This window comes from Trichosurus vulpecula, chromosome 9 (genome assembly GCF_011100635.1).
Source record: "Trichosurus vulpecula isolate mTriVul1 chromosome 9, mTriVul1.pri, whole genome shotgun sequence".
Lineage (NCBI taxonomy): Eukaryota > Metazoa > Chordata > Mammalia > Diprotodontia > Phalangeridae > Trichosurus > Trichosurus vulpecula.
In genome coordinates, this window is record NC_050581.1 from 188055487 (window position 1) to 188071903 (window position 16417).

Here is a 16417-nt window from a genome sequence, read left to right on the forward strand (position 1 = left end):
GAATATTGTTGCCAAATTCCAGAGCTCCCAGATCAAGGAGAAAATACTGCAAGCAGCCAGAAAGAAACAATTTGAGTATTGTGGAAACCCAATCAGAATAACCCAAGATCTGGCAGCTTCTACATTAAGAGATCGAAGGGCTTGGAATGCGATATTCCGGAGGTCAATGGAGCTAGGATTAAAACCTAGAATCACCTACCCAGCAAAACTGAGTATCATGTTCCAAGGCAAAATATGGATTTTCAATAAAATAGAGGACTTTCAAGCTTTCTCAGTGAAAAGACCAGAACTGAATAGAAAATTTGACTTTCAAACACAAGAATCAAGAGAAGCATGAAAAGGTAATCAAGAAACGGAAATTGCAAGGGACTTAATAAAGTTGAACTGTTTTGTTTACATTCTTACATGGAAAGATGATGTGTATGATTCATGAGACCTCAGTATTAGGGTAGTTGAAGGGAATATGCATATATATATATATATATATGTTTATGTATATATATAGGTGAATGTGCATGTATGTATGTATCTATGTGTATATGTATGTATGGGTATGTATGTGTATATATATGTGTGTGTTTTTTTATATATATATACGTGTTTATATGTATGTGTATATATATATGTATGTATATATATGTGTGTGTATATATATGTATGTATGTATATATATATATATATATATATATATATATATATATATATATGTAAAAGAGAGAGAGCAGACACAGGGTGATATCTAAAAGAAATAAAATGAAATTAAGGGATGAGAGAGCAACATAGTGAGAGAGGGAGATAGGGAGAGATAGAATGGGGTGGATTATCTTGCATAAAGGTGGCAAGAGGAAGCAGTTCTGTGGGAGGAGGGGAGAGGGCAGGTGAGGGGGGAATGAGTGAACCTTGCTCTCATCAGATTTGGCCTGAGGGGGAATATCATACATACTCAGTTGGGTATCTTACCCCACAGGAAAGAAGAGGGAGGAAGATAAAAAAAAATAAAAGGGGGGGGATGATGGAGGGGAGGGCAGATGGGGGTGGAGGTAATCAAAACAAACACTTTGGAAAGGGGACAGGGTTAAGGGAGAAAATTCAATAAAGCGGGATGGGTTGGGAAGGAGCAAAATGTAGTTAGCCTTTCACAACATGAGTATTGTGGAAGGGTTATACATAAAGATACATGTGTGGCCTAGGTTGAATTGCTCAACTTCTTAGGGAGGGTGGGTGGGAAGGGAAGAGGGGAGAGAATTTGGAACTCAAAGTTTTAAAATCAGAGGTTCAAAAACAAAAAAAGTTTCTGCATGCAACTAAAAAATAAGATACACAGGCAATGGGGCGTAGAAATTTATCTTGCCCTACAAGAAAGGAAGAGAAAAGGGGATGAGCGGGGAGGGGGGGTGATAGAGGGGAGGGCTGACTGGGGAACAAGGCAACCAGAATATAAGCCATCTTGGAGTGGGGGGGAGGGTAGAAATGGGGAGAAAATTTGTAATTCAAACTGTTGTGAAAATCAATGCTGAAAACCAAATATATTAAATAAATAAATTTAAATTTAAATTTAAAAAAAAAATGGAGGGGTTGAACCAGAGGGCCTCTAAGGTCTTTTGCAGCTTTCAATCGATGATGCTTTAACCAAGCTATGGAAACATCAAGCTCATTCCAAAAGGAAACCAAACGCCATCTCGTTGTAACTGCTGTGCCCCAACTGAAGGCCCAGCGTCCATCACCTCCTCCATCCAAGGCACTGTGTATGGGCTCTAAATGGAGCTGAAAGGTGGCTGATGCCTCCCCAGCCTCCATCACCTCCTCCATCCAATGTAACGTGCATGCGCTCTGACATCCTACATTCATTTTGCTTCATTTTATTTCCTGGTCATTTTATCACCAGCTGCTTTGCTGCTGTGTGCAAATCAGTCCCCTAAATACCTCCATCCACCTTCCAATTCTGGAATCATCTTCGAATTCATTATGCCACTGTAACTTTCCAAAACAAAATATCCATTCGTGGCCTCCTCTCCGCTAAGTGGGTCCTCTCCTCTATTCATGCCTAAGTCCTTTGAGGGATAGAATCGTCTACACTAGGTGGTGCAGTAGATAGAGCTCTGGGCCTGGAGTCAGGCCTGAGTTCAAATCCCACCTCAGAAACTTCATGTCTGCATGACCCTGGGCACCCTGCATGACCTCAGTTTCCCCAGCAGTAAAATGGTGATAATGATGGCACCTACATTCCAATGTGCAACCTAACAATGGAAGCAGACAGAAGCTCCTGGGGAGAGGGAGAGGGAGAGGGAGAGAGAGAGGAAAAGACTCTTTCATTTACATCGCTGTACCCCAGCACCTAATGCAGTGAGTGATGGACACAGAGGAGGTGCTTAATAAATGATCATGGAGTGATTAATTGACGAAAATGTGAACTTCTGCTTGAGCCTCTGCCTGGGCCACCATACTTCCTTGCTCTCATCCCAGCCCTTGAAGAAAACCAAAGGGTATTTTATTTCCCACCTTGGTTTTGCCCATGACAACACATGTGCGCCATCTAGCCAAGTGACTCATTCCCAAGGACCATGAGCATGAAACAGCCTGGATTTTGCCAGAGAGGGAGTGGGCTAAGCATACTGGTGGGGCTGGGAAGAAGGAAGTAATGGGAAGGGAGAGAATTCAAATCAGAAGGGGAAAATGACTCTAAAGAAGGAAACTCATGAGCCCGAGCCAAATGGCTTGGCAAATGGAGCCTTGTTCAGGGCTCTGGGCTGACAAGAGGAGGCTTTTTCCACTCTTCCTCATGCTGCCTTCATCGAATTTTATCTTTTATGTCAAGAGATCAAATAAAATGTTTAAAAAGGATCAGATTTAATGAGAATGAAGGGAAATAAACTGGTGCAATTAAAGAGTAAAAATAACCTCCCTGTGGCTTCAGACCACAGGAGTTTTGTAATTTTGAGGAAGGAGACAAGAGCATAGCTCCAGGGGCCTGCCTCAAGCACTCTGCCTCTCTTCCCCCATGATGGGGGGAACCATAAGTAGCTGGCGGTTAAGAACCAACATATTTCCCCAGCCAGAAAGAACCCACAACTGGGTCAAATTAATCAGATTGATTAAGCTTCAACGTTGATGCAAGGTAATCAAACCCTAGACTGTGTGTGTGTGATACCTGAAGATGGGGAATACCCACCAATGGGTTATCACAGATGATCCCTTAAGCAGATGTGAAGTTCCCAAGGAGTCTCTGTACTTGATTAGAAATCACTTTTTTTTTCCTCTTTCCTCTCTCCAGAATGATTTCCCATGGATTCCCTCTCATTTGCTCTCCAATTCAGCCAAACTGGCCTATTTGCTGTGCTCTATACACAACCCCCCTCTCCTGTTTTCTGTGCATAGGCTGCTCCTCATGCCTGGAATGCTCTCCCTCTTCACCTCTGCATCTAGGAATCCCTTCAAGGCTCAGGGAAATAGCTCAAATACACAAAGCCTCCCAAACAGAATTATCCATCTGGAGCTGAAAGGGTCTCAAAAGGCATCTATCCAGCCCAACACTTTTACAATTAAGGAAACCTGAGTCCAGGGAGGAAACATGACTTGTCCAAGGTTGTATGAGTTGTACATGTCAGAGGTGGGATTTGAAACCAGATCTCTTGACTCTAAATTGAGAGCTCTTCCCACTGGACCATGGTTGTTACAGAACTTTTTCTGGTAAAACAAGATTCATATCTGTCCTTCTGGTTTGACCTCGACCTCCGGAGTCAACCCAGATCTATGCTGAATATAATATGAAAATGACATGCTATGATATAGTCATCATATGAGGGTATAATAAGATATATGGTACAATGCAACATAATTCTATTGGATAAGCCCAGGTACATCTTAGATCAAGGGTCCTTATAACCTCTTCTGTGTCATGGACACCTTTGGCAGTCTGGTGAAGTCCACAGACTCCTTCTCAGAGTAACATATTTTAAGGCATAAAATAAAATACAGAGATTACAAAAGAAGCCAATTATATTGAAACAAAGATGCATTTTTTCAAGTCTAAATTCATGAACCCCTTGAAATCTAGTCACAGGGAACACGGATCCTGTTGTAGACAAAAGAGAACCTTAGACCACTTTAATTCCATAATGGTTATTTCTGTTGGACTTCCCAATCTGGACACGAGTCTAAGCCCGATCACACCCAGACAAGAATCTGGGATATAAAGAGGCATTGATCAGTTACCCCATTCTATTTGAGCCTTCTTCTACACCAATATGGGTTTGCATCCCTTTTTCCCCATGAATTCCTCCCCAAATGTCCTCCTAAGGCCATACTTACCGATAGAATGTTGTGTAGTCCACAGTAGAGTGGCAGGGTTGAAACTCCCAGGCTTTGAGTTTCTGGCATTCTCGGTGTGCTCGAAGCTTCACCTTCACCGTCCCTTGGCAAAGCTCTGGCACTGGCTTTCTCTGGGGCCGGTTGCAAAACTCATTTGACTCCACTCTCCAGGATTCAGCAAAGTCATCCACATCAAACTTGAAGTTGCCATCCCCCCCAATCAAGTCATCCCGTTTGTGCCCATTGTAATTGCCACAAAGTCCACAAAGTTTGCCCTGCAGATGTGGGGCAGCCATGACTTCCACAAAACTGTCTCCATCCCAGGAGATTTCCAGGCCTGCAAGAGAAGGGAACAAAAGTTCAGTCTACCAATTCCCACTGCAGCCATATTCATTGTCTTTGATATGTGATCAATAGCCAATTCTTGTATAGGACAGTCCAAGAGACGTCACAATCCTTTGACTATACTGGAACCTAATAATAGTTAATACTACATAAATTTAAATCAGGTCATTGGCTGGGTTGGGAAAGTTGGTACATGCATTTTTATGGCACACATAAAACTTAGTATACTAGCATTTTTTTTGTTTGGGGGGGGCAGGGCAATTGGGGTTAAGTGACTTGCCCAAGGTCACACAGCTAGTACATGTGTCAAGTGTCTGAGGCCAGATTTGAACTCAGGTCCTCCCGACTCCAGGGCCAGTACTCTACTCACTGCGCCACCTAGCTGCCCCTAGCATTTGTTTTAATAAGATTTGATTCATATATTCCTAATATTTATTCCTATATCTGCATCTACTTAGCACATTTATTCTGTTATTTACATCTACTTGACTCAACAAACAGGTGCTTCCTATGCCCCAAGCACTGTGCCAGAAGCTGAGGATACAAAGACAAAAATGAGACACTCCTTGCCCTTGAGGAGATTATTCTATTGAAAGGTCAGAGAAAATACAGTTAAGTCCATATGGAATACATCTACTAAGTAATTTCAAGGAGGAGAGCTAGTGGACCACTGGGAAGATCAAGAAAGGCCTCGTATAAAAGTGGCATCTAAGTTGTATCCTGAAGAAAGTTAAGGGTACCGAGAGGGAGGAAAGGACAGGAGTCCATGCTAGGACTACCACCATCATACCACCATGTCTGTCATGTCTAAATAAAATAACACGACAAAGGAGAAAGAATGCTGGAACTGGGAGTCTAAAGGCTCGGTTTCACATTCCAGTTTTACAACTTATTAAGGCTATTACTACAGGCAAGCTAAATACAACTAACTCTCTGAGCCTTAATTTTCATGTCTGCCAAATGGGAATAATAAGTATTCGCACAGCATGGCTCACCAGTGGTAGAAAGGACATGTTCTGTAATCTTAAAAATATTCTATACATGTCATCTCCCCAATTAGAAGACAATTCGAATCCTTAGAAAACAGGGACTACATGCATCGGAGCAGGGTACACTACAGATGCTTACTAAATGCTGGTGTATTATTGTGACTAAAGGAAATTCATTCAGCCTTTTTCTGCCTTAGCTACCTCAGCTCTATAGAATATCAGCCTCCCTAACATGGCTGTTATGGGGCAAGCACTTTGTAGAACTGCAGAACACTATATAAATGTATATTGTTATTACAATTAGTTCTTAGAATTTAGATCCTGTGACTGTCCAAATCACTTTGAGCTAGCTTGGAACTGAGAGAGAGGTGAGGGTCTATCACTAGAGAGGTTCACCTTTTTCTAGCATATCAAGTTTGCCAAATGCTCTCCTCACATCACCCTTGTGGGTTACATAGTAGAAGCATTATCTCCCTTTTATATTAGGGAAAAATTTTGAGACATGAGTTTTCCCATGCTGACACGGTGTCTGAGGTCGAATTCAAACCCATATCTCCTGACTTGAAAGTTAGTTCTCTGTCCATTATACCAGTATAAATATAACAAAAATCTCTGCTTTGAGCCTTAAATACACAGACCTTTAGTCTTGGGAGTAGGCCCTCACATAAAGGAGAATTAGACTCTTTTAGCATGTGATTATGGACAGAGAAGTTGTAGGAAGCATAGTACATGAACTATCTGTTCCCCATGTGCTTTTTAATCTTTGCCCCATTGCCTTCCACCCCCAGTTAGGCTCCTATGAAAAGGCTTTCATTCTGTCATAATTGGAGAACACAATGGGACCACTGAAAAGAATACCACGGCTCCTTTCCTGAAAGGTTTAAGGTCTGTTTCCCTGAAAGATCAGGATCACAACCACTCATCACAAATGGTTCATCTTCAGACAAAAAGGATGGGTCTGAAAACAGAGGGAAGTCCTCCCTGGATATCACATGGCCCTGGAGCTGACATATGGTTACATCACAAAGAAACAAGATCAATAGGAACTCCCCCACTGGTAAGATTCCAAAAGCCATACTCCCTAGGCTTGGATGTCATCCAAAAGGGGAGAATGAGAGCCAAGTATCACTGATATATGGTTAGGACACTCCACTGCCACATCAAAGGGAAGGAAAGCAGAGACACCTGTCAAAGAAAGTGATCTGGGAGGAAAGCCTGTGGCTTTGAAATGGAGTTTCTGTAGAAACAAATGCAAAGATTCCATGCAGAGGAGCACCAGGAAGGGAGATATTCTCCAACCAACACACATGGTGGGGAGGGCAGGGTAAGGATTGCACTGCGGAGAGAACTTGCTCCCAAAATAGAGGAACATCAGGAAAGTTTGTCTGGAAGTAATTTACCCAAGGAAAATGGCCAGACATCAAATCAATCTCTATACAAGCATTACCAAACACCTACTATGTGCCAGACACTGTACTAGGTGCTAGAGAAGTAACAGTTTCTGCCTGCACAGAGTCTGCATTCTGCTAGGGAAATAGAATACATATTTGCAGAGTTGAGGCCTGGGAAGGAAGTTTTGGGCTAGGCCAGGGGCTCTTAATCTGGAATCCATGCTTTTGCAAAATTTATTTTGATACCTGTATTTCAATATAATTGATTTTCTTTGCAATCCTATGTATTTTATTTTATGTATTTAAAAACATTATTTTCCAAGGACCCATTCATAGATTTTAATGGACTGCCAAAAGGGTTCCTAATACACAAAATGTTAAAAAAAAAAAAACCCTGGTCTAGGTAATTGGAAGGATTACAAATAGAGTCATGGGATATTCAATTATCATGATCTTCCCAGTAATATTGATTTTAACTATCATTCCCTGAGCAAGAAGGGGGGGCGGGGAAGAAGGCAGGGAAGAGAACAGTGTTCCATGAGCAGCTGAAGGGCAGATGGCAAGATGCCTGTTTAGTCCAGGACCTGATGCCCTGGAGAATGGGTGTATGGGACAAAGGATAAAGCACAGTATGGGGGAGTGGGGCTAGCTTAATACAGGGAGCTGAGGCAATGAGAATGGAGCCATTTACACACTGTTCCAAGCATAGAATATAAGACATAATGTAGACTATATTGACAATATAAAGAAGGTTGCTTTACAACCATCTGATTAAACATATGTTTTGTTTTGTTTTTTGAGGGGAGGGAGCGTCCCAGATCTATGAATTCATTGGGATAGGAAATCTCCTAGTATGGAAATTCCACCCCCAATCAGCTATTCAACTTCCTCTATCACTTAAAATCTTGGAATTACCTGGGGCACTGAATAGTTAAACTCTGCTCTGTGGTCACAGAGCCAATGTGTGTTAGAGTCAGGATTTGAACTCAGATCTGCTTGACTCCAAGACCAAACTTCTAACCACTACACCATGTTGCCTCACAGTTATTTTAGGTGAAAGAAAAGTAAGAAATATCCCACAGTTTCTTGAGACACAGAAATTATTATCGCGAAGAAAGCCGACCCGACAGAGAGGTGGATTGCAGTAAGCCAACACATAGTATGGGAGAAACCTTCCCAAGGATAGCCTTCTTGCATCTGAGCAGAATGAGACAAAGAAAGACCCCAAGGCCCAATTCTTCTATTAGACACTTGGCTCTCTGATTTTCTCTCTTGAAATATCTTCCAAAGGTCAGCCAGCCTTTCCTACTCAATTCGATTCAATTCAGCTAGCATTTATTAAGCATGTGCTATGTGCCAAGCTCTGGAACTACAAAAAGAAAGAAAGAAGAAAGAAAGATAGAAAGAAAGAAGAAAGAAGAAAGAAGAGAAGAAACAAAGAAAGAAAGAAAGAAGAAGAGATAGAAGAAGAAGGAATAAGAAAGAAGAAGAAAGAAAGAAAGAAAAAGAAGAAGAAAGAAAGAGAAAAAGAAAGATGAAGTCCCAGCCCTCAAAAAGTTCACTTTCTACTCTAAGGAAACAATATGAACACAGATAAATACATAACTAATGAATGTATGCCAAGTAATTGTGGTTCTTGGTAGCCATGATTAATTGGGAGAATCAGGAAAGGTCTAATTTTAGGAGATGGCACTTGAGCTAGACATTTTTCACACCTGGAAAGACACAGCCTATTCTTTGAAGGTCATTACATTTGGTATTTGAAGGTATTTGTCAAGCCCTCAGAAGGCTGTGGCTGTTTCTATTCACCAAACAATGGAATACAATTCAGATTGGGGAGTGGGGAAGGATGACTGGAGATAATACAGAGAAGGTCAAGTCATCCTGCATTTTTGCCTCTATGACCCTTTTGTCTACAGAAGGCTTGGTTTAAGCTGGCTTCATTTTTTATCAATACTTCCCTTCCCCACATTTGTGGCATTTCCATTTCAAGTTTCCCTGCTCATTTCATGGTGTAATATCTTCCTTTTGAGCACACTCATGGAAAGGTGATTATAATACTCAAAGGGGAGAAGCTAATGAGCTGTAACTAAGGAAATAACCCTTCAGTATGGTGTCTTGAATGGCCATCCTCTTCAATGAACCATTTTGGAAATGCCTTGGGGGTTTATGGGCTGGCGGTTCTCTTTGCAGCTGGGATGAGCTCCATTCTCCATCCTAGACCTTGGACTGAAATAACTGGCAGATGATGAAGTTTAAAACTGAAGCATGTGTTCCATCTGCAGCTGTGAAGAGTGGCCACATTCCTCTTCTTGCATTCCGAGGTCTTCCAATTTCCTCTCCCCACTAGTGAATGCTTTGCCTTACTATTCTCCACCTACTTATTCTATGGTGCTTGCAATCCTGGTCCTTGATTTCAGGTGAGTACTGTTAATATTCTGATTTTATTTCCTGTGTTGCTGTCTTTGCTTGAAGGAATCGTAGATTTTTTTTAGATCATAGAAACCCAGAGGTCTCACAGAAAAGACGGAGGGCCACTCTATCTCCAATTCAAGAATATAAGCTCCTTGGGGACAAGGGCTGTTCTATTTTTGTCTGAGTGTCCCCAGTATCTGGCACATGGGGTGGGGGTGGGATACTCAATGCATCCTTATTGATTGATTGAAATGACGAATAACGAAGCATACCTTTCTCCCTCCCAGGAAAAAGGTGATGGCCTACCAGGACAGAATAGGGGATACACTGTTAAACACAATCTCTGCCTTGGATCCCTGTGTTTAATTAATTTACTTTGTTCTAAGGGAAGACTCAACCTGAAGGAGGTTGTTAAAGAGTTGACCTGAGGTAAAGTTACAAGTCAGCAATAATTGTTGGCTTTATCTGTCTATTTTTTTTTAATTCGTAGCTATTCCCTTGGAGTTTCCTGAGAGAGATGGGTTTCTTCAGAATTTTGCACCGAAGACCTGTTTACATTTTCTGGATTTAACAGGTATAGGTCTCTAGGAAAAGCTGCATTCCAAACCAAACCACTTCAACTCAGCTCAACAATTACAAAGCACCTACTTTGTGCCAGGCTACAACAACAACAACCCTGACATGAAGAACATTACATTGTCCTGGGGGTGGGGGGCACCCATGTTTACCCACCATGAGGGGTACAACATGTTTACAGATAAGGAAACATAATTTGAGGAGGCACAGGGAGCATCAAGAGCTAGGGGGCTTAGAGGACAGACCTCCTCTAAGAGGTGGCACCTGAGGGGATCCCCGAAAGGATTCTAAGAGACAAAGATGAGGAGGGAATACATTCCAGACATATGGAAACAGTCTGGACCAACGTATGGAGATGGTATATGCAAATCCGTACTTCTTAGCAGGAGTTAGCTCTTCTGGATAGAACTTGTGAGGGGGGTGAAAAACAGATGTTGAAAGGGCATATTGTGTAAAAATGCTAAGACCTGCCAGGGTGGGAGGCTGGAGGGAGGGGGCTAGTTTTCCTCCCCACACCTCCCGTCCCTCCCTAAGACTTTTGCCGTTGTGGGCTGTTGTGCACACTGGTCCAGTTGGGTTCCAGCCATGCTCAGAGACCACTGTCCTCCTACCCAAAGCCCACAATGCAGGGCTAAGTCCTCAAGCCAGTGAGGCGGCAGGCACAGGCTTTCTTCCCCCATGCCTCCTCTGCTCCCAGCTGCAAGGTCCATTTCAGCTGCTATTTTGCAATAATTGCTCTCTCATCTCAGACAATGATCAACCTCTGGCTATGAAAGGAAAAACCCACAGAGCCCAAGAGAAACACTATGGCATTCTAAGCCAACAATAGGTGATGAAAACATCTGTAGAGGGTAAAGCTGAGGGGCTTGGCTCAGCCTGGCTAAAGAACACCATTGTTTGGAACTGGAATAGTTTTCATTCAGAGGATAATCCCAAAGCACAGTTTAAGACCCAGTAGACTAGATATTTTTTACCCCAGGAAGTTGAAAACCTTGTGTGTTTCTCTCTTCAGGAAATTATTCAGCTGAGTATTATTAGGAGCTGTCCGTAAATTATTGCGATTCTGTTAAGGGCGACTGAAGAAGAAAATAAAGGCCTGAGTTCGAGCCCAGGGACGTCTCTCACTTTGCTCATCTTCTTCATGTGATCATGATCGATTTCTATTTTGATAGCAGCCAATTCCTTTTGCTCATTTTACAGACTGAGTTCATCCCTTGGAGTGCGTTCATTCCGTTAGCCTTTCTTTGCCAGCTAGCTCTGAGCAGACCAGAACATCCCTAGATCTCTGTAATCCTAAAGGATCCAGAATCCTTTTGTTCTGAAATGTAGAGAACTAATAACTAATAACAGCATTCAAACCCATCATGCTCAGTTTGTGCCAAGAGAGGGCTGTGGCTGAGTCCTTCATAATGATGGTCCTCTTGGATGCACCCTAACATTTGGTCTCCTCCAGAGAAATAAACTGTGGTGCCTTATTTAAAAAGGACTGGCTAGATTTGGAGTTGCAGGCTTTGGTTTCAAAACTCACCTCTCTGGTCCTTAATTCCCATGCATTCCCTCAAGCAAGTCACTTTCCAGGCAAACCTCAGATTCCTCAGCTATAAAAAGAAAGTGGTTGGACTTGATCACCCCCCAAGGTCCCTCGTAGCTCTAAATCTGTGATCTTCTGAGACCTGCATTTGCTAGAATTGCATATCTCCTTCAGACTCAAACAGAAGCTTAGATTTTCTGTTCTTTCTTTTCCTGAAAATAAGGAGTCTGAGAACCAACATAACCTCTTGCCTCTAGCTAGCGATCATTTACAAGCTAAAATCTGCCTCCTTGCTTTTAGAGCAGGTTCCCCCAAATTCTTATTCAACATTCTCCTCTCTCTAAACCAAAGGCCTCTTGGTCTCAATGGGCCTGACACACGATCATAATAAATGTCTCCATTTCTTCCCCTTGTTTATCCACGCTGGCATTCCATGGGCTCAAATCAGTTTAGCAAAACAAACCTTTGGCCCTGAATTCGAACCATTAACATATTTCCCACCCAAGGTCCAGAAGAAAGAGAGAGAGGTCTGCTCAGAGTCACTCCTCCCCAAAGTCTCATTGCCAGGGCTTGGCTGTGATCAATGCTTCCCCCCTCATCAGTTATGTGCGAAAGTAAAAATAAATGTGTGTAGAACCTACAGGATCAGACTCTCATCAGAGCCAACCAGGGCACCATTTTGTCCATCAAAGGAGAGGGGAGCTTTTGCTGGAAATAGTTTCTGCAATTTTTAGCTTACTTCCCTGAAACAATATACATGTGCAGAGAATGAAGCTCAGTGTTATTTATTCCACATGCATCATCCTGATATACAGCTATGTAAACACACCTGCACGCATATAGTTACATGTCTGTGCATATACACATGTATGCATGTGTTTGTATATATTGTATAGATCAAGATGACATGGACATAGATATAGGCAGAATGAGGACAGTTACTGCACACTATAGCCACAGTGTAGACAGTACCAAACATAACCTGTCCCCAAAAATGGCCTGAAAACTGCCGTCTTGGCAGCCTGATAGATACTTCAATAGGACACTGGGTTCTTGCCCAATGGCAAAATGAAGTACAGTTTTCCTAAGCAAATAACTTCTTTGCTTGGAGAAACTAGTCAACAATATGTTAATGCACCAAGAAGCTCTGATTTTAATGGAATAGGAACTTATTCCACCAGCACAGAGTATGAGCCACCTGGACCTTAGAAGACAGTTCTTGGGGAATTACCTGAGATTCTAGGGTTGGATAAATGACTTGCCCAAGGACACCCAGCTGGTTAAGGGTCAGAGGTAGGATGTGTAGCTAGGTCTTCCAGATTCCAAGCCCAGTACTCTGTCTGCCACACCAGGCTGACTACTTAGCAATGCGCCTGCTATGAAAAGTTTGGTGTTCAATGAATGGATTTGCCCACAGGGTAGATACACTAAATCAGAGACTCCATAAGATGAAATGTTGAGAAAGAACAGCAGCAAGACAAGGAGAATCATCTTCCAGAAGTCTAAAAGGAGTGGGAGGTCACAGGGCAAAAGTTTTTACCCCAGATAAAGCAAAAGAAGAACCAAGGTAGTAAGCAATGCCCATAGTCATAAACCAAAGGAGAGCCTCCATGTGGGAGAAGCATTGCTGCTCTCTCCCTCTCTCTCTCTCTCTCTCTCTCTCTCTCTCTCTCTCTCTCTCTCTCTCTCTCTCTTTCCTCTCTCTCTCTCTCTCTCTCTCTCTCTCTCTCTCTCTCACACACACACACACACACACGCACACACACACACTGGTCTCCCTGGCATTCTTCCCACACATGGGTAGCAACCTCCCTGAATACCACATGCCAACTCTCAAGGAGAATGCCCACCTAAGGGCACACCACGGTCCTAGGGAATGTGGGCCTGCTGCTATGTCAAGAGACCTCCTTTGAGCATGATGGGTTAATGAGAGATGGCTCTACTGTGGGGTTATCTTGGCCTTTCCAGAGAGGCGTTCTCAAGAGAGCATTCTTTTCCACAGATGTCAAAATACATGTCAAAAGTTGGAACAGGCACTGACAATTCCAAGCTGGACATCCCTAATAGCCTAAAAACAGCCACAGGACAGAAAGCAAGAGGAAACAGAGGAGAATGCACTTGCTATTTTCACAATGAGAATTAACACGTATGAATTCCCTGGGGGTCTACAGAGCAGAAGAATGGCATGATTTGCCATCATTCCCAAGGCTTACTCTGCTCTGTACAGAACTCCATGGTGATTCGGCCAGCTTCTCCCATTCTCCCCTTTTCTTTGTGGTGGGAATCCTGCACCAGCTGTACTTGGATAAACCACACATTGGGGCTTACTCAGAGAGTGGAGAAATGCCATCATGCCTGCATTCCTAGCCAAGGGCTGATGCTACATATAATGGGGTGGGGTGGCCCCGGAGGATGGCCCTGGGCCCTGGGAAGCCCCACCTGCTTTGGTTGTCACTTTCAGGAGGTAGCCGTCCAGATCAATATGGAAGTGAGGAGTCTCACAGGGCAGTGCTATCCGGGTACCATTCCACTTGACCGTGAGATGTTGCTGGAGGCTGACTGTGCTGCCACCAATCACAAGGTCCACAGCCTTGGTCCAAGAGAAGGACCGAGTCCGCCGGGCATCATTCTTCACCAGCACCTGGAAGGGTGAGGCAGAGGAGGAGCAGTCTTTTGTCAAAACGTACTGACATGTTCCCTGAAAGTTAAATGTCCGTCCGTCAAAAGTGTTGTAGTGGGGATCTCCAAATACAGTGCAAACGCCGGGCTCTGCAGGTGAGTGAGAAACAAAAGCAGGATAAAAACGAATTGAAGTATTTTTGTTTTAAAGTAATCTCAGAGATCATAGTAATAAAAATGGAGGGGGAAGGGCTGCCTGTCGAGAAGTTGACAGCCTCTGACACAGAGGGCTCCGGAGCAGGAAGAGACATTGGGGACAATCTGGTTCAATCCCCTAATTTTACAGATGAGGGAACTGAAGCCCCCAAAGGAGTTAAGTGACTCAGAACCAACAAGTTATCACTCGTTTGAGAGTTAGATGGCACCATGAAAACCTCAATTTATAGATGAGGAAACCAGGGGGGCCCAGAGATAGGTTAAGTGGCTGACAACTATAGCATCCTAGATTCGGAGCTAAAAGGGGCCTTAGAGGCCATCAAAGATTGCAACCCCCTCATCCCAACCCAGAGAGAATATTAAGCTGCAGAGCCAGGATCTGAACCCAGGTCCTGTGACTAAACCCTGTGCCTTTAATGGTCTGCTCCAAACAAGGTCTATCCTTCCAGTGGGTTGCAAATCAGAGGTGATTTATGTGTGTGCGTGTGGTCTTTTTTTGGTTGCCTGATATTTTTGATGTCTTTCCCAATATCCTCTCTTGTTTATACACTTCCTATACTCAGACTATCTTAATATAAGAAACACAGACATTGAACTAGGATCTGTTTATCAACAGAGCTGACCCATCTATCCGGCTTCCTAAGCCACCAGACCAGCTAGGCAAGACAACAAAAAGAGGGGAAAAAAGAAAGAAATGGCTAGCAGAAGGGGCCTCGGCATTCTTTCCACTTAGCTAATTTGGGCACATTTGGCATGGACAGATAGGGGCTCTCAGGTAGGAATCCCATGAATGATAGATCCTTTTGCAACAGTACAAAGACGAGGGGCTGTTTCACAAGGTTTTCTCCAAGCTGCTTCCTATTTCTTTTGAAGACTCTTCTACCCATGAACTAAGTTTCTCTCCTGGCAAAAACCAAAACACTGAAAAAGTTACTCTTTTCCAAACATCCAGACCTCTTTAGCAAAACAAACTCACCACTACTCTCTCAATGTGGCAAAAGCTGAATTTCAATCAAGGCAAGCCTAGACCTTTCAGAAATTTAAGAAATTTCACTTTGCCATTGGAAGCCAGCCCTGATTCTGTCACCTAACGTGTAGCAGTAAAAGTGGTAGGTTCATGGTCACTGGATCTGACTTGGAAGAGCCTCAAGAGGGGAGCCTGGGGGGGGGGGGGGTGGGTAAGAGTAATTCAGTGGAAAGAACACTATCTGTGGAATCAAAGGACTGGGTTCAAATCTTGCCTCACCTGTGTGACCTGGGACAAGTAACTACCTATCTGGACCTCAGTTTACTCCTCTGAAATATAAAGGAGCTGGCCTAGATGATATCTGAGGTTCCTTTCAGCCCTAATTCTCTGACCCTGAGTAAAGTTCTCAATGTTGGACATCTGGCAGCTTTCTGCATTCACTCCTTCAACCTCACTGAAATGAGGAGGCTGCTTCAGTGACAGGGAGGGTCTCCTCTATCTCTAAGACTGTGATCCTGTAACAGGACCTTCCATTTTCCCATCTGTAAAATGTAGGCATTACTTACACAAGGGACCCCACAGAGTCAGCATGAGGTCAGTGCTTTATAACATGTGAAGCCCGAACAAATGTGTGTAATTATTACAGTTCAAAAAAGGAGCCAGCTGTCATTTCTTAAACTTTATCTCCTTCCTGCTGTCTTTTTATCTTTGCTTTCTAGGCAGCAAAGGATGACTAATGAGGAAATCATAGATAAGAATTAGTCCAAACATTGATAAGATCTGAGCTCCTCAATCAAAAGAGCTATTTGTTTTCTGTACCAGCAAAAGTCAAGAATCAAAGGGAGCTGTCCCTAGACATCTTGGGCCTGTCTTCTTTCCTTTACCTAAGTGAATAGTTAAGAGCCAAGACTTGGAGGAGACGCCCTTTGGAGACCTGCCACCCTGGCTGATAGCTGGGACAGGATGGAAAGGAAATGTTTGCTTTTAATTTCCAATGTGTTATATAAAGAGATGCTGTCTTATGTTATATCACATTGGATCACACCATATGTCAACTTGC

General features: G+C 43.1%; 1 protein-coding gene across 3 annotated transcripts in view; it reads right to left on the reverse strand.

Moving 5' to 3' along the window:
• The window catches only part of BMPER (BMP binding endothelial regulator), a 350399-nt gene that overhangs the window by 137553 nt on the left and 196429 nt on the right, over nt 1–16417 (reverse strand). For 2 of the 3 annotated variants that reach the window (XM_036739448.1, XM_036739449.1), the window contains exons 12-13: nt 13995–14324; nt 4309–4645 (exon numbers count right to left, since the gene is read on the reverse strand). In XM_036739448.1, the coding sequence (XP_036595343.1) occupies nt 4309–4645; nt 13995–14324 (667 nt within the window). The remainder of the gene's footprint in view (nt 1–4308; nt 4646–13994; nt 14325–16417) is intronic. The other variant, XM_036739450.1, reaches the window with a different exon arrangement.